Genomic DNA, 22,627 nt, shown 5'->3' with positions numbered 1-22,627 from the left:
ATTCTCTAATTTTGGTGAATATTTTTGTAATTTTTGGTAAAAAGTGATATTTTCGACTTCTTGTTGAAAACCGCAAGTCCAATTGCTTTGATATTACATATATAGGTACTACATGTGAACCTCTCTCAGATTTGTTCATTTCATAATGATATCTTTAATTCTCTAATTTTGATGAATATTTTTGTAATTTTTGGTAAAAAGTGATATTTTCGACTTCTTGTTGAAAACCGCAAGTCCAATTGCTTTGATATATTATACATATAGGTACTACATGTGGACCTCTCTCAGATTTGTTCATTTTCTAATGATATCTTCTGTTCTTTAATTGCCATGTGCATTGCTAACAGCGGAGCTATCTCAGCCGACAGGCTGCTTGTATATATAGGTACTACATGTGGACCTCTCTCAGATTTGTTCTTTTTGTAATGATATCTTTAATTCTCTAATTTTGGTGAATATTTTTGTCATTTTTGGTAAAAAGTGATATTTTCGACTTCTTGTTAAAAACCACAAGTCCAATTGCTTTGATATTACATATATAGATACTACATATGGACCACTCTCAAATTTGTTCATTTCATGATGATATCTTCAATTCTCTAACTTTGATAAATATTTTTGTCATTTTTGGTAAAAAGTGATATTTTCTTGTTGTTTAAAACCATAATCATTTATGGTCAAAAATGATATTTTTGAATTCTTGTTGAAAACAGCAAGTCCCATTGCATTGATACTATGCATATTGTTCATTTTCTAATGATATCTTCTGTTCTTTAATTGAAATGTGCATTGCTAACAGCGGAGCTATCTCAGCCGAGAGGCTGCTTGTTTAATTATTTGCATATACATGTAAAATATTCCCAAGTTTACAGCCACTACATCACTTCATCGAATAACACACGGCCTCTTTGCAGTCACATGATGGTTTATATTGTTTGCAGCGTAACAAAGAAAAAAACTTTGATGGCTGAGAATTAATGCAGCATCACTAATGTTTTTTTCCAATAATGAGCTTTTTTTACAAGTATCGGAATAATTAAAATAAAAAATACATGAGTACAGATTAAAGCACATTAAATTTCTGTAAATTGGGTGAAACGTAGAGTATTCAGAATAAAGTATACAATAAAAACATCACAAGTGCAGTTCCAAACAAATATACAACGTATTGTTGTATGCGATTTTAATATTATTTATAAGCATTTGTGACTATTTCACCATACAAGGGAAAAGTACATATACATGTATTAGTACAAATAATATGGACTTCATCATTAAAACTACAGTTACTAAATTTAAAATTTTAAAATATTAGCAACTGTATAAAAATCTTGAGTCTGACACCCTAATATTGGTTATGGTGACGCTCATGAAAAAATAATTTAAAAGTACATGTATTTTAATATCGTACTGTGGTATAAGATATTATGACCAATGACATACATGTAAGATGGAGACAAGAGTGCATAGCCACATAATTGCTCATACACGCCTGCAATATTGTATCTTCTTTTTAGCTCCGCTGTCGACTTTGTCGAGCGGAGCTTATCATATGAGTGATTGTCCGGCGTCGTCCGTCGTTGTCTGTCGTCCGTGTCAATGTTTTACTTTTTCGACTTCTTCTTGAAAACTACAAGCCTGAATGCTTTGATACTTGGTGTATATGTACCTTGGGTAGACCTCTCTTAGGTTTGTTCATTTCATGTTGATATCTTCCATTCTCTAATTTTGGTGAATATTTTTGTCATTTTTGGTAAAAAGTGATATTTTCGACTTCTTGTTAAAAACTGCAAGTGCAATTGCTTTGATATTACATATATAGGTACTACATGTGGACCTCTCTCAGATTTGTTCATTTTGTAATGATATCTTTAATTCTCTAATTTTGGTGAATATTTTTGTCATTTTTGGTAAAAAGTGATATTTTCGACTTCTTGTTAAAAACCAATAGTTCAATTGCTTTGATATTACATATATAGGTACTACATGTGGACCTCTCTCAGATTTGTTCATTTTGTGATTATATCCTCAATTCTCTAATTTTGGTGAATATTTTTGTAATTTTTGGTAAAAAGTGATATTTTCGACTTCTTGTTAAAAACTGTAAGTCTGATTGCTTTGATATTACATATATAGGTACCGGTACTACATGTGGACCTCTCTCAGATTTGTTCATTTTGTGATGATATCCTCAATTCTCTAATTTTGGTGAATATTTTTGTCATTTTTGGTAAAAAGTGATATTTTCGACTTCTTGTTAAAAACTGTAAGTCCGATTGCTTTGATATTACATATATAGGTACTACATGTGGACCTCTCTCAGATTTGTTCATTTTGTGATGATATCTGCAATTCTCTAATTTTGGTGAATATTTTTGTAATTTTTGGTAAAAAGTGATATTTTTGACTTCTTGTTAAAAAACAAAAATTCAATTGCTTTGATATTACATATATAGATACTACATGTAGACCTTTCTCAGATTTGTTCATTTCGTGATGATATCTTCAATTCTCTAATTTTGGTGAATATTTTCGTCATTTTTGGTAAAAAGTGATATTTTCGACTTCTTGTTAAAATTTGGAAGTCAGATTGCTTTGATATTATACATATTGTTCATTTTCTAATGATATCTTCAGTTCTTTAATTGAAATGTGCATTGCTAACAGCGGAGCTATCTCAGCTGACATGCTGCTTGTTTAAATTTGTCAAATGCTCATTATGATTGTCTATATAAAACACTAAACAGCTGTGGCAAATTAAAAGTAAACTTCCTTGTAACCTGGCATTGAATATGGCGAAGTATTACTATGCATTTAACCCTAGTACAAAATTTGTGGGTACAATACCGTACCATTCAAGATGAAATATCACGGTTGATTTCTGTTAAGTTTTTTTTAATGAGATCCAGTGGTTGATTTGGTCAAATGCTTTGCATTGTACAATGTACTTGTATACAGAGCGTATTTTCCAGCATTACAGAGACATGCCTGCACTGGTACTTACAGAAATCAAAATAACACAGAGAGAACTCAGGCCCATGACAGTGTAATACCTTCTCCACATTACCTCAATTCTCCTGTTGGTCGTCATGACAATTATAAGCGAGTAAACATGATATTTCATCACAATCGTATCTCAATTTTCCTTGTTGATTTAAAGTTGTTGGTAGAGCTGAACCATCAAGTTAATTATTATTCCACCTAGTAATACCCCCTTGACATCATTTAAATCAAGTGTATCTACTGGAAAAATAAAAATCTGTCACCACATCAGTTAAAAAAAAACTACCTCTGGCTGTGCAAAGATATATTCTGCTGTAAACCGAGAGTATGACATAACTATCTTTGGTAATAATTCAATAATTTATTGCAGTGATCACGGCGTTTTTGATTTTTTGCTTTATCACTGACATGTTAGTATTACTATTTCTGACCATGTCACAGGGAAACCATGGCAACCCTGACTTGATTCATCACTTATACAATGTATCATGTCTCTTTGCTAATTGCAGGCCTGCGGACAGAACCGGTGAAGACCTGGATATCATCTACTCTAGACTCAAAGATGTGAAAGCGTTTGAAAGATTCCATCCACTCTTACTACAACAGATCTGTTACTATGGTTACTATGAAGACCTTGAAAAAGGCATTACCTGTGAGTAGTTGAAATTGTTATCTGGCACACAATGGTTTTAGATTAAGCAGGCCCTAGATGGTTAATAAAGTTTAACGCCATAAGTTACAGCGTGCCATAATTTTGCGGTGTTTTACAGGGTAATTTCATCCAACCATATTAGGAAATATGAATTCCAAATATGGAATGATTATGCGCGTAAGCGTTCTCTAATAATAAAAACAAACATGGCTGCAATCAGGGTTTGACTACACACAAAGAAGTTCGCTGATTGTGTTCCAAACTTTTTGTATTTCGGCATTCCCATGATGTATTCTTGGAAGGAAAAGATGTATTATAATAATAAGGTTATTACAAGGATACCGACAAGTATGCACTCAGACAGTACACCATCGTATCGACCTGCACGTTGGTCGATACTCTTGCTGTACTGTCTTCGTGCATACTTTGAGGTATCGTAATGACCTCATAATATTCAAAAAATACCTGTTTTCATATTTTTATTTCACCTGTTGTCCTAAAGCTCCAAAATCACAACAACTTTTGAGTAATTTGGTTCTAATGATTGTCACTAAATTATCATCAATTTATACCAGTGATAAATCTTTGCCTCCGTATAACCTTTAACCTTTTCAACACCAGTTCTCTCTTTTCATCACAAATTCACAGAATAGTCCAGCTTATAGTCTTTTTTAAAGTAAATACGAAAAACTGACACAAATTATGTCTGCTGGCTCCAAAATTGGCGTTTATTTCAAAAAATATTGAAGAATATAAGAAAAAAGTACAGAATAATTTGGGCGGGAAAGTCTGGTGGTGAAATTTGATATGGTTGTATTGTGTACAATGAGTGATGTCAACACAACTGTATAATCCATAACTGTGATCCTAATCCTGAACGAGCACAACTAAATTGTACTTATTAGTTAATATAATTTCCTGATATAATTGTTTTTATTAATGTATGAGCTTAGCACAAGAATTCTACAAATGTCAGTTGTATAAATAATACCACAGGTACATTACTTGGGGTTTGCAACGCGCATAGAACTGTATGGTGACATCATGTCAAGATCCCATTCAAGTCTCATCTCGTAGATAGCGAGACAGGTGCTACGAACTTCTGACATGACATAGGCGGTTTGTAATAAAACATGTATTACATGTACTACATTCATAGTGAAAAAATGTAATACATCGAAAATGTCCGGAAAATATAGTTATCGTAATCCATCATATCGTGAGCAGCTATTTTGATCCACCTGGACATCCCAGTATTCTAGTTACCTCGGGCATGCGCATTCGTTTTTTTCTGAGTTGGAACGCTTATGCAAGAGCGAGATTGAAACGGGATCTTGGTATCATGTCACCATAGTTGCAAACCCTAAGTAATGTACCTCTGTTAATACTTGGTATTAACTTCAATTATTTGTGTTTATTTCAGTGTTTCGACAAGGTGACATGGGAACCAATTGGTATGCAGTTCTTACTGGTACAGTGGATGTTAACGTCTCTGAGACAGGAGATCCAAAGGTGAGAATCATTTAGGTAGAATCCTACTTGTGAGAATTTCACTTGTGTGTATATTTTAGTGCATATGGTAGTGACAATTTTTCACATCAAAATCAGTCTACAATTATTCATTTTAATATTAGTCAACAGAATGTGAATTTTTTGTGTTTACTGTCAATCGTTTTTTTTTTCAAAAAAAATAAGTCAAATAATGTGCATAAAATATCATTTTAGAAGTGGTTTCCATAGACCACAATGAAAATGTATTTTCTTGTTAAAAACTCACTGAAATTTATTGTAAATACTTCTCGACATCAAAAAGTACTTTTTGTATAATTATCTTTTTTCACCATATTTCACTGAGCTAAAACTTTAGAGATGTATTTTTGCCGTAGGAAACCATGGTAATTCTCTTAAACAGAACAAAAAAATGTCTTTTATTAATCGATTTCTTCAAACTTAAGTTTAGTAACCGGGGATACTTTTAATTCGTTTTCTTCATATATGACATATCACTGGTCTCTGGTAGCATTGTGGTTTTTAGATTAGACTAATAATCGGCAGACCTAAGTTTAAAACCTACCTTGGGTTGAAAAAAAAAAGTGTTGACATTTAGTATAAGTGAGAGTACAGTCTGCTCTGCTTTCTAACAAGTGGTATTAAGGTTCCAGGGGCTGGGTCAAATGTAAATGCACTTGCAATTAGCATCTGAGACGAAACAGCTAGAAGTCTTGCGCAATAGGGTTAAAAAAAAAAACTATCAGGGAACAACATCATTTTAATACTTTGTTAACTTGAGTCAATGCATGTATAATGAGTCCTATTGGTGATATGCTTTCAGTGCGCCCAAAACAGTATTTTGCAGTTTATATGCTAGGTAGTATATGTTTGTTTATTGGTATGCTTTTCAGATAAGCACTTGTAGTCAATGTCATTACTTCAGTCTGTAATTGGGATTTTTTAAAGTGCTCTCGATAGTACACATATATATTACTAAGTCTAGCACATATGGTCTGGGTGTAAATGCACCAATTGAATTCCGCCAACTTATCACATCTAATCGTATAATTCATCCATTTTGTAGGACGCTATCACAATCTGCACGCTGGGTGTTGGCACAGCTTTTGGTGAATCAGTGTTGAGCGATACACCACGACACGCTACGGTAATCACGACAGAATACTGTGAATTCTTACGAATAGAACAGAAAGATTTCAGATCATTATGGGAGGTGAGTATGGAATTACAAGATTATATAATTTATGTATTTAGGTCAGCATGTGTGCACCCACATCTATAGTGACATGGTTATAGAAGCGTTTGATTGCTGACTTTTTAGTATCCATGACAACGTGGCAAATTTGAGTTGAGGTTCATATGCTGTGAATGTACAATTACCGATACTGGTTATCGAGATTGAATTGCGGTAAAATATAGAAAGGGACCTATTTATGAGTTGAATTGCCTTCACACAGTCGTGCAGCAGCACTCCTCGACTCAGGATATATCTCCTTTCTGTGGCCATGACGACAAAAAACAGGAAACTATGCTAAGTGTGTCTCCTATTGTACATAACTCCACATCAATATGACAGGTTAACACACCATCTAATCATCAATGCCAATGTTTAGCTTTTCAATTGTATCGAAAAGAATCCATCAATTCATTTCAGCAAAGCAACGGTGTTATTTACTCACAGATCATTGCATAGTTTGTCGCTAAGAATTATTTTAAAGTAGAATTAACATTGTATAGAATGAGATCTTATTTTCTGTTGTTTAAGGTTTTTTCTGATGGTGGAAAAAATTCTAATTGCTAAAACCTATTTGCTACATATGTAACGGTGAGAAGTAGGTTTCATTAAATAGTATAACTTACATCAAATTTAATAGTGAGTTGTGCCCTCCTGTGATGGGGATTCATATTCTTTTGTTTTTCTCACTTACCGGTAAATAAAACTCATTAGATATATCTCAGATAAAACTTGATGTGGGCAGTTATAATTCACTATTGAGCTATAGTCTAGTGAATTTAAACTATGTCTACATTATAATAGATACATGTAGGGTTTGAAATAAGCTATTTAATTTGCGTCCGTCAGTCATCTGAATTGGCATAGTGTCTGTCTAAAAAATTGTGAGGTCTAATAGAAATTTGTTTCATTGAATAAAACACTTTGAATATTGTGATATTCTGCGAGCACATGCTATTATCTTGCAAAAATCACAAATTTTTAATATAAAATATGAAATATAGTTAGCTCTTGCATATCTGTTCTATTTACGGCATTTTCACGTACATGTGATGTGCGACATATACGGTGAAATAAGAAAATGTTTGTTTCAGAGTATGTTTCGTCGATCCAAATAAACTTTTAATGCAAGAATGCGATCACAATATTTAATAAATGTTGAACATTGAAAATATTTCATCTTCTTGTGGTATTTGAATAATCTTAATACCAAAGAAAAATTCTTCAAATTAAAATTTCAATTTCAATTTTCCCTGGCACAAGAAACAATACCAGTTCATATGTTCAGGGGCATTTATATAAAAATTACAAATAATTTGATATAAAAAGAAATCTTACAGTGTACCCAAGACTGTAGTGGTTTCTGTACTAGACCTATGATCAGTTAGTTCTGAGTCAGTTTAGGTCCTACATAGGATCAAACATATAAAAAGGGATTACCCTGAGTGAGTGTGCCACTGTCAGGCTTACTAGGGAGGCCAAAGCTTCTGTTCAAGATTAATAATGCGACTTTAGGGAAACCTTATTAGTCAAGTCAATATTTTCAGCTCTACCTACAAATGTTTATAAAATTTGGTCTTGAAAATTGGTTCAACCTCTACATATTTGATGGAATAAATTTTAATACATGTATAATAATAATAACAATCTTTATTGCATCCTTAGAAATAACATTTTCTATCAGTTAAAAGCAATATGTATATAAAATAAATGTAATAGTATTAGCCAGTACCGGGGGGTATTACAAATCAAGAGAATGTTTATTTCTTAAAATAAAAGAATTGTGAATAAAATCACCTAACAGCTTAATTGTATTTTTGTGACTACTTTTATTTAATAAATGACTTTCCACAGATTAGTGATGTTTTTTTTTTGGAAATATAATATTGAAGAAAGTTTCTTTTTGGCGTGTTTGGTATTTTAGACATACCAAAACGAAGTGTATTTCATTTTCTATGAACAATGTCTACAAATCCTATTTTCTAATGGTATTTTTGGTTGGGTGTGTCTTCCTTTTACTATGGCTAAATTGTGATTACTTGTTCTTTGTATTTAACACATTTAAATAGTCTTTGAAATTGTAATTAATTTTAAATTAATGTATATTCTAATATTTGTTTTCATATTTGTCATATTTTATATCCAGTAGGAAATTTACTGTTGTTTAATAAATTTAAGTTCTTGTGTTTCTTTGTTTTCTATGACTCTATGAGCATGGGAACTATTAAGTTCCGGATATTGAATGTCCCTGTTGTCTCTCCTGACTTTTTTTTTGTGCTGACACATGGTGCATTTTTGTCACAGAAATCATATTCATGTTTGGGACTACATGACAGGGCTGTGTGGCCAGGCGTCAACCAGGGTTTAACCAAGGTTCCCCCAAAGTCGCATTCATTAGTGAATGAATCTCGGCCAGTGGAATTGGCCTTCCCATTGAGTCTGATAGGTAGGATTTTAACTTGGGTCTACCAATCATGTGTCTGATGCGACAACAAAACAACAATCAAATACGAAGTTCAAACAATTACCAGCATTCTAATTCTCTGAAATTCATTGAAATTTGAATATTTATTTTGTGTTTTCCATAATTTGTACATAATTAGACCATCAAATATTTCTCATAATAATTCTATAGAAATGATATGATGATTGTAACTAAATTGGAAGATAAGTTTGCTAATGCAACATTACATTTGTCTTTAATTATGTGTATTTTAATGGAATCTTGTTAAACGTTAGCCAATCTCTACTTTTATGTAAAGTATTCAGCCACGCTGTCATTCCGTCTGTAAAACAATTACCAGCATTCTAATTCTCTGAAATTCATTGAAATTTGAATATTTATTTTGTGTTTTCCATAATTTGTACATAATTAGACCATCAAATATTTCTCATAATAATTCTATAGAAATGATATGACGATTGTAACTAAATTGGAAGATAAGTTTGCTAATGCAACATTACATTTGTCTTTAATCATGTGTATTTTAATGGAATCTTGTTAAACGTCAGCCAATCTCTACTTTTATGTAAAGTATTCAGCCACACTGTCATTCCGTCTGTAAAATGGTTAAAGATATTCATTTGGTTTTTAAAGTAGACATCAAATTTACACATCAAAGGACTTGAAAATGTAATTACCTTTTCAGTTAGATTGAAGTAGATAGAAATTTGTTTCTTATGAATTGACGCAATACCTTTAATGTGTATTATAATTTCAATTGAGTTTTAATCAAGGATAGGCAATTGAACCTGCTTTCTCAATTGCCTGCAAGTTCCATCAATGTGAAATATAGAGATCACATAAACAACAAAAATAGCAGGCATTGCGTAATTCAAGCTGCAAACAGACGTTGATGTTTTGTGTGGTTTTTATTATCACTGTACTTTCATTTGATCACATATTCACTAGTCTGTGAACGGTCGCTGCTGCTTTCATCTGATATGTAAACAGTTACTGTTACTTTCATTGGATCGTATTCACTAATGTGTGTACAGTACTGTTACTTTCATTTAATCATATTCTCTAATACATGAACAGTTACTGATACGTTCATTGGATCATATTTTCTGATATGTGAACAGTTACTGTTACTTTCATTGGAGCATATCTGATATGTGAAAGGTTACTGTTACTTTCATTGGATCATATTCTCTGATATGTGAACAGTTACTGTTACTTTCATTGGATCATATTCTCTGATATGTGAACAGTTACTGTTACTTTCATTGGATCATATTTTCTGATATGTGAACAGTTACTGTTACTTTCATTGGAGCATATCTGATATGTGAAAGGTTACTGTTACTTTCATTGGATCATATTCTCTGATATGTGAACAGTTACTGTTACTTTCATTGGATCATATTCTCTGATATGTGAACAGTTACTGTTACTTTCATTGGATCACATTCTCTGATATGTGAACAGTTACTGTTACTTTCATTGGATCATATTCTCTGATATGTGAGCAGTTACTGTTACTTTCATTGGAGCATATCTGATATGTGAAAGGTTACTGTTACTTTCATTGGATCATATTCTCTACTATGTGAACAGTTACTGTTACTTTCATTGGATCATACTCTCTGATATGTGAACAGTTACTGTTACTTTCATTGGATCATACTCTCTGATATGTGAACAGTTACTGTTACTTTCATTGGAGCATATCTGATATGTGAAAGGTTACTGTTACATTCATTGGATCATACTCTCTGATATGTGAACAGTTACTGTTACTTTCATTGGATCATATTCTCTGATATGTGAACAGTTACTGTTACTTTCATTGGAGCATATCTGATATGTGAAAGGTTACTGTTACTTTCATTGGAGCATATCTGATATGTGAAAGGTTACTGTTACTTTCATTGGATCATATTCTCTGATATGTGAACCAATTACCAATACTCACAAATTGTTATATAGTTATCATTGAAAAAGTGACATCAGTATTTTCATTTGATTAATTCATATAGACAGACACCTGTAAAATTTCAGGGGTTTTCAAATATCCAGTCCAGTATATTTTAGTGTCGGTGTTAAAAAAAACATTGATCTTTCATTTCTACATGTCACTTGTACTGAACATTTATATCGACTACAGCTAATACTATTAAAACGGGGACTATGCATTATCAATGCTTGTTTCTCATATTTTTCAATATGTCTGGAAATGAACCCTAATTTTGGAGCCAACAGGGAAAATTCAAGTCAATTATTTTTTTTTATAGAATGTGTGGTAAAATGGTTACAATGGTAAACCAAAAAAAAATCATCTTTTCTGAGGTGGTCCTCGAGTATTGTATAAGCCCTTTATACTTTCTTTGATTTTACATGTTCAGGCCCCTGGGCTTATGATTGGGGAAGTGTGGTACATTTATAGAAATATAGAGGTTGATATCAATGATACCAAAACTCTTACACTCTCTATAATCGTGTGTATACTAATTCTATAGAAATTCCATTAAAATTACGTTCAGTTTCATAAAAATTCTGTATTTCCTAGATTCCATAGAAATAGTGTAAAAAACAAATTTTGTAGTTCACACATAACTCCTTCAGAAAACCATCCATTTCATCAAGTGCTTAAATTTACTTGCATACAATTTCAATGAAATTCTGAATAAATTTAGCAATAAAATTCCATTAAACATCTATAGATATTATTTTCTATGGGAATTCACATAACTTCCATAAAAAAATTTCATAAAATTATATTTCTGAAATTTCTTAAGAAATCCTTTTGAATTTTACTTTAATAATTTTGTTGAATTCAAATGAAATTCTACGAGAGCATTTTCATATTAAAGGGATATCAATAGCAAATGTAAACTATGGAGCTATGGCAGTAATGAAGCTAAAACTACTCTAAATGGAGATTAGAAACATAGAAAATAATGCGTATGGCTTTGCATAGCGCATTGACTTGTAAATAATGCTGCTGTTAATCGGTCCTTGTGATATGCGTTTATTTAATCACATGACATAAGTCAGCATTAATGTTCAATTTGGTGTACGCATTCAGCAGTGCATACTCTCTATCTCGGAACCCCCGGCAGGTTCGTATCATTTATATAATCTTCTGCTTGTCTATTTCGTTATTCTCTAATTTATGTTCTATATTGCGCTCTCGGTATTGTCTTCAGATATTGACTGAGATGACGAGAAAAGATTCACTGATCGTGCTTATAAATTGAGATACATTCATCATATTGTACAGTTTGTGATATCGTTTGATTTCTACTGCGATTACCCTTTGTTGCAAATCTTTTACTTCTTTGCATCGATCAGATACGTTTGTACAGGAATGTGAAAGACATTAGTAGATAAGGTAGCATGCGAGACAAGATTTTGTGAATTCGCACTTGTTTTTTTTTATAAGCTATTTTAAATATATGCATTAATTCAGTAGACATCAGACGAGATTATCACCAAGTTATTGATCAAATTGCAAATTGAAATTGACCGAAAATCGGTGATGCATGGTCGGTAATCTACAATATTTTTATTAGTACTATACTATACATCAGTGGATGCCATTAACTACATGTATTGCAGTAATAACATTTTGTGTCTTTTTTTTCAAAATAACAGACTGTGTCATCTTTTATTTACACTGTTTATTGAATTTAAATTTCAAGGTTTTCACTAGAAAGTTATTTGTAAGCTGTCATTTTTTTTATGACTTTTTTTTATCAAAGGAAGGACACTGACTAACTAAATGGAATGCAGAAAATTTAAGCGCACTATATATTTATTTGTCAATTAAATAACAAAAACAGGTATTTGTAAAAAAAAAAAAAAAAAAAAAAAAGTAGGGGTCCTTGTACTTGTAATTTCTTTGTAATGTTATACCCTATTCTTTGATTTGATTTGAAAATTGGTTAAGTACATAAAATGGAGGTTTATTACTCAAAAGCTGTTTTTGTTGTCACATTGAATAATTTTGAGTTAACCGCTGTCATCCTATAATATACTCATAAACAATAGGTACATGTATTCATCAAATATAATCTCATTACATCTTTCAATCAGTGTTTTTTTTTTAAGCCCTGTCAAGTTTTGGGTTTATTTCTCGTACATGCCGGGACTGATTTTGTTCTGATGCAAGTCAATTGATTTTGTGATCTGATTCAAAATGGCCGACTGGCTGTCATTTGCTTTTTACTATTTCACTGACAGAAATGTGATTGATTTGAAAAGTGTTTTTACTCGGTTGGTATAAGCATTTATATTTTATTTGTAATTCTTTATAATTCAGACGGCCATTAATAAATGAATTCTTAATAATTGTCAAAAATGTTTGCAATTTATCTATTTGATACACTGCTAAAGTTGTTCAATCATGTTTTTTTAGAATGCTTAGTTTGTAGGGAATTATAATTTTGTTCGGTGTTTCCCGATGTAATCGGCAACACGTACTGTTGATCCAGAATTTCAAGCTAATTGATTTAGGTAAAGTGCAGGCATGCATTTAACACATTCATCCACCCTCCTCTAATGGAAACACTTTGATTCCATGGTTCAATATACCATCAAGGGACTTTTTAATGACACTTTTATCAACCACAATTTTTTCAGTCAAATTACGTAACTGTGACTTCACTATCGATTACCGTTATTGCTGATTGTCATCTTTTCATTGCCAACTTTGATATTTTCAATTTATCCATGCCATACTTTACCTACAAATTTATATTTTCAACTTAATCGTAACCATACATCATTAACATTTTCACCACCAGACTTCTCACCCTAATTTGTTTGAGCTTTTTTCTTTTATTTTTCAATATTTTTGCAAATGAACCCTAATTTTGGAGCCAACAGACACAATTTGAGTCAATTTTAACTTTTTACTCAAAATAAATTGTCTATTTTTGTTCAAGTCTTCTGAAGGACAACATGTATGTAATTGAATTTGTGAAGAAAACTAGTGGTGACAAGTTTAATTGCTTTATATTTCTGATTTTTTAATTATTTGGCTAAGTTTGAAAAAAAAAATTTCTGATTTTTTTTGTATACAAATAATAGGTATTTTTCTTTTTTTGACTTATTCCGAGATTTGAACTTTACTACTTTCATATTATTTACTACTGCCATCAGCCCTTTTATGCTAGTATTGATTTTTGATAAATTACACAAAAGTGAACAAAAAAAAATGGTATCAACTAGAATTAATTAAAAATTAATTATGGACATGAATAAATAAAACTAAAAGTAATTTGTGTGCAAATTTAATCAGTAATGTAGATTGACACGGTTGTAAACTATACTCACAAGTACAATAACACCTGTGTCACGGTATTGCATAACAATAACATTTTGTTATAGTTAAAACATCTAAAAAAATAGGAACAATCCCCTCCAAAGTCTCCTAATTTATAATTAAAATTCCACAGTAGTGTATCATAGAGAATTTGACCTGAAGAATAATAGTTATGATTAACCTTAATTGGAATTGTTGAATAATTTTATTTTTATGTCAGACAGTGTCTGTACAAGTACTATCGGTATAGGATGGGATTTGGGAAAAAAAGCCTATTCAACTCAGATGTATTCTCTGTATTTCGTATATGTAATACATTTTTAGTACAGTCCACTTAATGCCTCGGAAACATATTTATTTTTTTATATTCATACTGTAAATATGTGAGTAACCATATTTTAATATTTATAATTTAATCATAAGCCACATTGGTGAGTAATTCAAAATCATATATAACGCAAATGATATTATTATATAAATTTTTATAGTGCTTGGATTTCAGAGTTGAGAAGGAACCCATTTTAAAGGCAAAATTTGGCTTATAGAAATAGTAGAGGGAAAGTCTGTAATTTTTGTAAGGCATCAACCTTTTTAGCTCCGCTGTCGACTTTGTCGAGCAGAGCTTATCATATGAGTGATTGTCCGTCGTCGTCGTCCGTCGTCGTCCGTGTCAACTTTTTACTTTTTTAGCTCCGCTGTCGACTTTGTCGAGCGGAGCTTATCATATGAGTGATTGTCCGTCGTCGTCGTCCGTCGTCGTCGTCCGTCGTCCGTCGTCCGTGTCAATGTTTTACTTTTTCGACTTCTTCTTGAAAACTACAAGCCTAAATGCTTTGATACTTGGTGTATATGTACCTTGGGTAGACCTCTCTTAGGTTTGTTCATTTCATGTTGATATCTTTAATTCTCTAATTTTGATGAATATTTTTGTCATTTTTGGTAAAAACTGATATTTTCGACTTCTTGTTAAAAACCGCAAGTGCAATTGCTTTGATACTACATCTATAGGTACTACATGTGGACCTCTCTCAGATTTGTTAATTTTGTAATGATATCTTTAATTTTTTAATTTTGGTGAATATTTTTGTCATTTTTGGTAAAAACTTATATTTTCGACTTCTTGTTAAAAACCGCAAGTGCAATTGCTTTGATATTACATATATAGGTACTACATGTGGACCTCTCTCAGATTTGTTCATTTTGTAATGATATCTTTAATTCTCTAATTTTGGTGAATATTTTTGTCATTTTTGGTAAAAACTGATATTTTCGACTTCTTGTTAAAAACCGCAAGTGTAAATGCTTTGATATTACATATATAGGTACTACATGTGGACCTCTCTCAGATTTGTTCATTTTGTAATGATATCTTTAATTCTCTAATTTTGGTGAATATTTTTGTCATTTTTGGTGAAAAGTGATATTTTCGACTTCTTGTTAAAAACCGCAAGTCCAATTGCTTTGATACTACATATATAGGTACTACATGTGGACCTCTCTCAGATTTGTTTATTTCGTGATGATATCTTCAATTCTCTAATTTTGGTGAATATTTTTGTCATTTTTGGTAAAAAGTGATATTTTTGACTTCTTGTTAAAAACCGCAAGTCCGATTGCTTTGATATTACATATATAGGTACTACATGTGGACCTCTCTCAGATTTGTTCATTTTTGTGATGATATCTTCAATTCTCTAATTTTGGTGAATATTTTTGTCATTTTTGGTAAAAAGTGATATTTTCGACTTCTTGTTGAAAACTGTAAGTCCGATTGCTTTGATATTACATATATAGGTACTACATGTGGACCTCTCTCAGATTTGTTCGTTTTGTGATGATATCTTCAATTCTCTAATTAATTTATTTTGGTGAATATTTTTGTAATTTTTGGTAAAAAGTGATATTTTCGACTTCTTGTTAAAAACTGTAAGTCCGATTGCTTTGATACTATTCATATTGTTCATTTTCTAATGATGTCTTCAGTTCTTTAATTGAAATGTGCATTGCTAACAGCGGAGCTATCTCAGCCGATAGGCTGCTTGTTGACTTCTTCTTAAAAACTTCAAGCCTGAATGCTTTGATGCTTGGTGTATATGTACCTTGGGTAGACCTCTCTCAGATTTGTTCATTTCATGATGTTTCCTTAAATTCTTTAATTTTGGTGAATATTTTTGATAAAAAGTGAAATTTTCGGCTTGTTAAAAACTGCATGTTCGATTACTTTGATATTACATATATAGATACTATAGGCAGACCTCTCTCAAATTTGTTCATTTTGTAATGATATCTTTAATTCTCTAATTTTGGTGAATATTTTTGTCATTTTTGGTAAGAAGTGTTATTTTCGACTTCTTGTTAAAAATCGCAAGTCTGATTGCTTTTATGTTATACATGCAGGTAGTACATGTGGACCTCTCTCAGATTTGTTAATTTTCTAATGATATCTTCAGTTCTTTAATTGAAATATGCATTGCTAACAGTGGAGCTATCTCAGCTGACAGGCTGCTTGTTTATATTTTCCTGCTCTGTTATTGTGGACACAATTAATATAATTTGTTTGAAATCTAAATTTAGATTTCATATGGAAATATAATAGTGTTTTGGAAAAGTTGAAAAATGGTTTTTGATGATTTAATTGGTTATAGCTAGGTGTCAGTATGGTACATGTATAAAGTTTTAAGGGATTAATTGTAATTGCATTTTAATGCAGTGAGTCCCTTTGAGAAAAGTAAAGAGGAATTGACTATATACATCTTTATCAAAATTGGGACTTGTAATAAAGTGACAGTCTCATATCTTTGTGGTCAAGGCTGAGGGAAGTCAAATTCAGGATTAACGCTATTTGCTCTATTAGTAGTATACATATATGTGCCATGTAAATGACAATGGTGCATCTATATATCAAGTCGTGTATAAAAAAAACTTGATCTGCTGCCTGAACGCTCGGCATGAACCGAAATCACGTCATCGGTGGTGAATTTAAGTGAACACATACTGATTCATACTAGTATGACATGATGATGAAAGGAAGTGCAGCTATATATGGTCGGATGCTGTAGTAATGAATGAAATGAATGCAAACCGTCACCAGCGACGCATATTTATGTACTGCTGCAAGCGTGTTTTTTTTGCAATGCTTCATCAACATGAAAAAATAATTGTTTTTTTAATCTTCTTTGCTTTTCATGTGCACGATGACTCGGAATAAACACCATAACAAATAGATATAATTTCAATATATCAAATAGTATAATCGTCATATGCGTATCGTTTTCCACGTTTGGGTCAAATATTAAATCGGCAAATGAGGGCGTGATTTCGTGAACGCAAAAACTGTAATCCCTCTGCAAACACAAATGATTAAAAATGTTGGTTCGTGCTGAGATCCCATAACATCAACGTAGCAATAGACATGTACTTTCAAGAGCCAATACAGCGCAATAATTGGTAATACCTGAATAACTTGACAGTCAGAACGGGGATAAACATACCATATAAAAGTACCACAGGTTTCGGTGTCTGTTTATTAGTCTAAGGTTGTGCTTCTAATAAAATACAGTATGGAAATTAATTTTAAATTATTTGTCTTTTTAGTGAATGTCTTACTACCAAGCGCATTCATGTAGAATTGAAGGTATACTTTGTTGCTAAGTGTACATGTAGAGTTATTGATCAATCAGATGCAGAATTGTGTAAATTTTCAATTTTGTGTTTAATTACATGTTGTATCACGTATATAAAATTCTGCTGTTATGCTATGTAGATGCCAGGCCTGATAATTACTGTTCTGTCTTTGAAAGCTGTCTTGACCTAAAATCAGGTTATAAGTAAATGGAGAAAGAGTGATACAATTCTTAATGGTGTTGTTTTCATGGAATTTGGGTGAAAAGTGGGTAATTTGGCTATTTAAGAACAGTTTAAGTTTGGTTTCTATGGTGATTGCATTCACTTAAAGTGCATTGATGTTTTTAAAGTTACCAGAAAATTGGTGTTCATCATGTGAAAGTCGTAAATTTTGCAGTTTGAGTGCTTTTTACCAAATGGTGTTTTTTCACCATGCACATTTAGTGTTGCAGCCAGAGCTTGAAAATTCGATATGCAGAAAGGCCATTAAGAATATCAAGTACCGACAAATTAAAATTAGCCTTTTTATTTTCATTTGATTAACATTTTTTAATTTGATAAAAAATTGTTCCCTGAAAATTTCTGCCATCAAATTTAATTTGAAATAGTACTCACAAAGTATTGATATGATGCAAAATAATGACATGTATAATAGATGTGATGATGCAAAATAATGGCATGTATATGTGATGATGCAAAATAATGGCATGTAGATGTGATGATGCAAAATAATGACATGTATAGATGTGATGATGCAAAATAATGACATGTAGATGTGATGATGCAAAATAATGACATGTAGATGTGATGATGCAAAATAATGACATGTATAGATGTGATGATGCAAAATAATGACATGTAGATGTGATGATGCAAAATAATGACATGTATAGATGTGATGATGCAAAATAATGACATGTGGATGTGATGATGCAAAATAATGACATGTATAGATGTGATGATGCAAAATAATGACATGTATAGATGTGATGATGCAAAATAATAACATGTGTAGATGTGATGATGCAAAATAATGACATGTATAGATGTGATGATGCAAAATAATAACATGTGTAGATGTGATGATGCAAAATAATGACATGTGTAGATGTGATGATGCAAAACAATGACATGTAGATGTGATGATGCAAAATAATGACATGTATAGATGTGATGATGCAAAATAATGACATGTAGATGTGATGATGCAAAATAATGGCATGTAGATGTGATGATGCAAAATAATGGCATGTATATGTGATGATGCAAAATAATGGCATGTAGATGTGATGATGCAAAATAATGACATGTATAGATGTGATGATGCAAAATAATGACATGTAGATGTGATGATGCAAAATAATGACATGTAGATGTGATGATGCAAAATAATGACATGTATAGATGTGATGATGCAAAATAATGACATGTAGATGTGATGATGCAAAATAATGACATGTATAGATGTGATGATGCAAAATAATGACATGTGGATGTGATGATGCAAAATAATGACATGTATAGATGTGATGATGCAAAATAATGACATGTATAGATGTGATGATGCAAAATAATAACATGTGTAGATGTGATGATGCAAAATAATGACATGTATAGATGTGATGATGCAAAATAATAACATGTGTAGATGTGATGATGCAAAATAATGACATGTGTAGATGTGATGATGCAAAACAATGACATGTAGATGTGATGATGCAAAATAATGACATGTATAGATGTGATGATGCAAAATAATGACATGTAGATGTGATGATGCAAAATAATGGCATGTAGATGTGATGATGCAAAATAATGACATGTAGATGTGATGATGCAAAATAATGACATGTAGATGTGATGATACAAAATAATGACATGTGGATGTGATGATGCAAAACAATGACATGTAGATGTGATGATGCAAAATAATGGCATGTAGATGTGATGATGCAAAATAATGACATGTAGATGTGATGATGCAAAATAATGACATGTATAGATGTAATGATGCAAAATAATGACATGTAGATGTGATGATACAAAATAATGACATGTGGATGTGATGATGCAAAACAATGACATGTAGATGTGATGATGCAAAATAATGGCATGTAGATGTGATGATGCAAAATAATGGCATGTAGATGTGATGATGCAAAATAATGACATGTAGATGTGATGATGCAAAATAATGGCATGTAGATGTGATGATGCAAAATTATGACATGTATATGTGATGATGCAAAATAATGGCATGTAGATGTGATGATGCAAAATAATGACATGTAGATGTGATGATGCAAAATAATGACATGTATAGATGTGATGATGCAAAATAATGACATGTAGATGTGATGATGCAAAATAATGACATGTATAGATGTGATGATGCAAAATAATGACATGTGGATGTGATGATGCAAAATAATGACATGTATAGATGTGATGATGCAAAATAATGACATGTATAGATGTGATGATGCAAAATAATAACATGTGTAGATGTGATGATGCAAAATAATGACATGTATAGATGTGATGATGCAAAATAATGACATGTAGATGCGATGATGCAAAATAATGACATGTATAGATGTGATGATGCAAAATAATGACATGTATAGATGTGATGATGCAAAATAATGACATGTGTAGATGTGATGATGCAAAATAATGACATGTAGATGTGATGGTGCAAAATAATGACATGTGTAGATGTGATGATGCAAAATAATGTGTAGATGTGATGGTGCAAAATAATGACATGTGGATGTGATGATGCAAAATAATGACATGTATAGATGTGATGATGCAAAATAATGACATGTAGATGTGTTGATGCAAAATAATGACATGTAGATGTGATGATGCAAAATAATGACATGTATAGATGTGATGATGCAAAATAATGACATGTATAGATGTAATGATGCAAAATAATGACATGTAGATGTGATGATACAAAATAATGACATGTGGATGTGATGATGCAAAACAATGACATGTAGATGTGATGATGCAAAATAATGGCATGTAGATGTGATGATGCAAAATAATGACATGTAGATGTGATGATGCAAAATAATGACATGTATAGATGTAATGATGCAAAATAATGACATGTAGATGTGATGATACAAAATAATGACATGTGGATGTGATGATGCAAAACAATGACATGTAGATGTGATGATGCAAAATAATGGCATGTAGATGTGATGATGCAAAATAATGACATGTAGATGTGATGATGCAAAATAATGACATGTATAGATGTGATGATGCAAAATAATGACATGTGGATGTGATGATGCAAAATAATGACATGTATAGATGTGATGATGCAAAATAATGACATGTATAGATGTGATGATGCAAAATAATAACATGTGTAGATGTGATGATGCAAAATAACGACATGTATAGATGTGATGATGCAAAATAATGACATGTATAGATGTGATGATGCAAAATAATGACATGTGTAGATGTGAGGATGCAAAATAATGACATGTATAGATGTGATGATGCAAAATAATGACATGTGTAGATGTGAGGATGCAAAATAATGACATGTATAGATGTGATGATGCAAAATAATGACATGTAGATGTGATGATGCAAAATAATGACATGTGTAGATGTGAGGATGCAAAATAATGACATGTATAGATGTGATGATGCAAAATAATGACATGTGTGATACCAAATATGGGTGAAATTATTTTGCCATGATACATGTTCTTAGTACAAACATATGTGGAAAAAAGCTCTACTGTGACAACTTGCTCCATCAACCTTGTGCTCTCAATATTTTACTGAAAAGTCCATGGTGATACAATGTAAAAAAACAGACTTTAGGTAAAACCAAATGTTTATTTTCAAAATTTGTCATTGTATTAGAGTTGACTTGATAACATTGTATACTCAGTCAGTACATGTCATCACGTTTAATCATCATACATATATATACGCACGGAGGTAAGATTGATATTGCAATTAATTTGTCACTGTGCGGAAATAAAAATGAAAAATAATCATAATTACATGTCTGTGCGACATGCGTAGAATTCTAATTACCTGTTAGTGATACAACAGTGGTCTGCAGTCAGTGACCATTGTGTGGTTGATAGTTCAAATTATTATTCAGTGTGACTTGACAAAGGAATTGAGGATTATGAAATATGAGAGGCTTAATTATTCTTTTGTCAATTATTTAATATACTTTTAACTATTTGTTTCATGACGGATTTTTCATCTGATAGTGTACTATATATATATATATATATATATATATATATATATATATATATATATATATATATATATATATATATATATATATATATATATATATATATATATATATATATATATATATATATATATATAATATATATATATATATATATATATATAATATTTGTGATCATTGCTAACCAATTTTTAAAAATGATTAAAATATCAATTATTATTTAAGGTTCTAAATAAATAAATAAATAGAAAAAAAAATTAACATTTTCAATGTATGCAATATGGATGAAAATTAGTATTTTATTAATATTTAGTTTGATACTGCATGCTTAAAACCAAATTGAATATACTTAAACTAAAAATGTTTCTCTTGCAGCAAGTGCAACAGTATTTGTTTGATGAAAATGGAAAACTACTAATGTACAGTGCTAGTTATTGTATATACACATAATTAGTGCTCATATGTTACAGAAAATTGCATTGTTTTATCAAACTAATACAGTTGTGTGCTGCAAAAATAGTCATTAAATTCATGAATTCATGCCTTCGCTTGGAATTAATTATCGCCATGTCAGC

At 31.3% G+C, this 22,627-nt stretch overlaps 1 protein-coding gene across 1 annotated transcript in view; it reads left to right on the top strand.

Moving 5' to 3' along the window:
* LOC100373735 (rap guanine nucleotide exchange factor 4-like) overlaps positions 1-22,627 on the top strand; it is an 87,385-nt gene that overhangs the window by 28,956 nt on the left and 35,802 nt on the right. Inside the window, exons 2-5 of the mRNA XM_078013048.2 lie at positions 3,513-3,655; positions 5,079-5,167; positions 6,231-6,381; positions 6,513-6,517. Coding sequence (XP_077869174.1) covers positions 3,513-3,655; positions 5,079-5,167; positions 6,231-6,381; positions 6,513-6,517 — 388 coding nt within the window. The remainder of the gene's footprint in view (positions 1-3,512; positions 3,656-5,078; positions 5,168-6,230; positions 6,382-6,512; positions 6,518-22,627) is intronic.

The sequence above is a fragment of the Saccoglossus kowalevskii genome, chromosome 7 (genome assembly GCF_978046115.1).
Source record: "Saccoglossus kowalevskii chromosome 7, keSacKowa6.1, whole genome shotgun sequence".
Taxonomy (NCBI): domain Eukaryota; kingdom Metazoa; phylum Hemichordata; class Enteropneusta; family Harrimaniidae; genus Saccoglossus; species Saccoglossus kowalevskii.
This window is presented reverse-complemented; position numbering and strand designations above follow the sequence as displayed.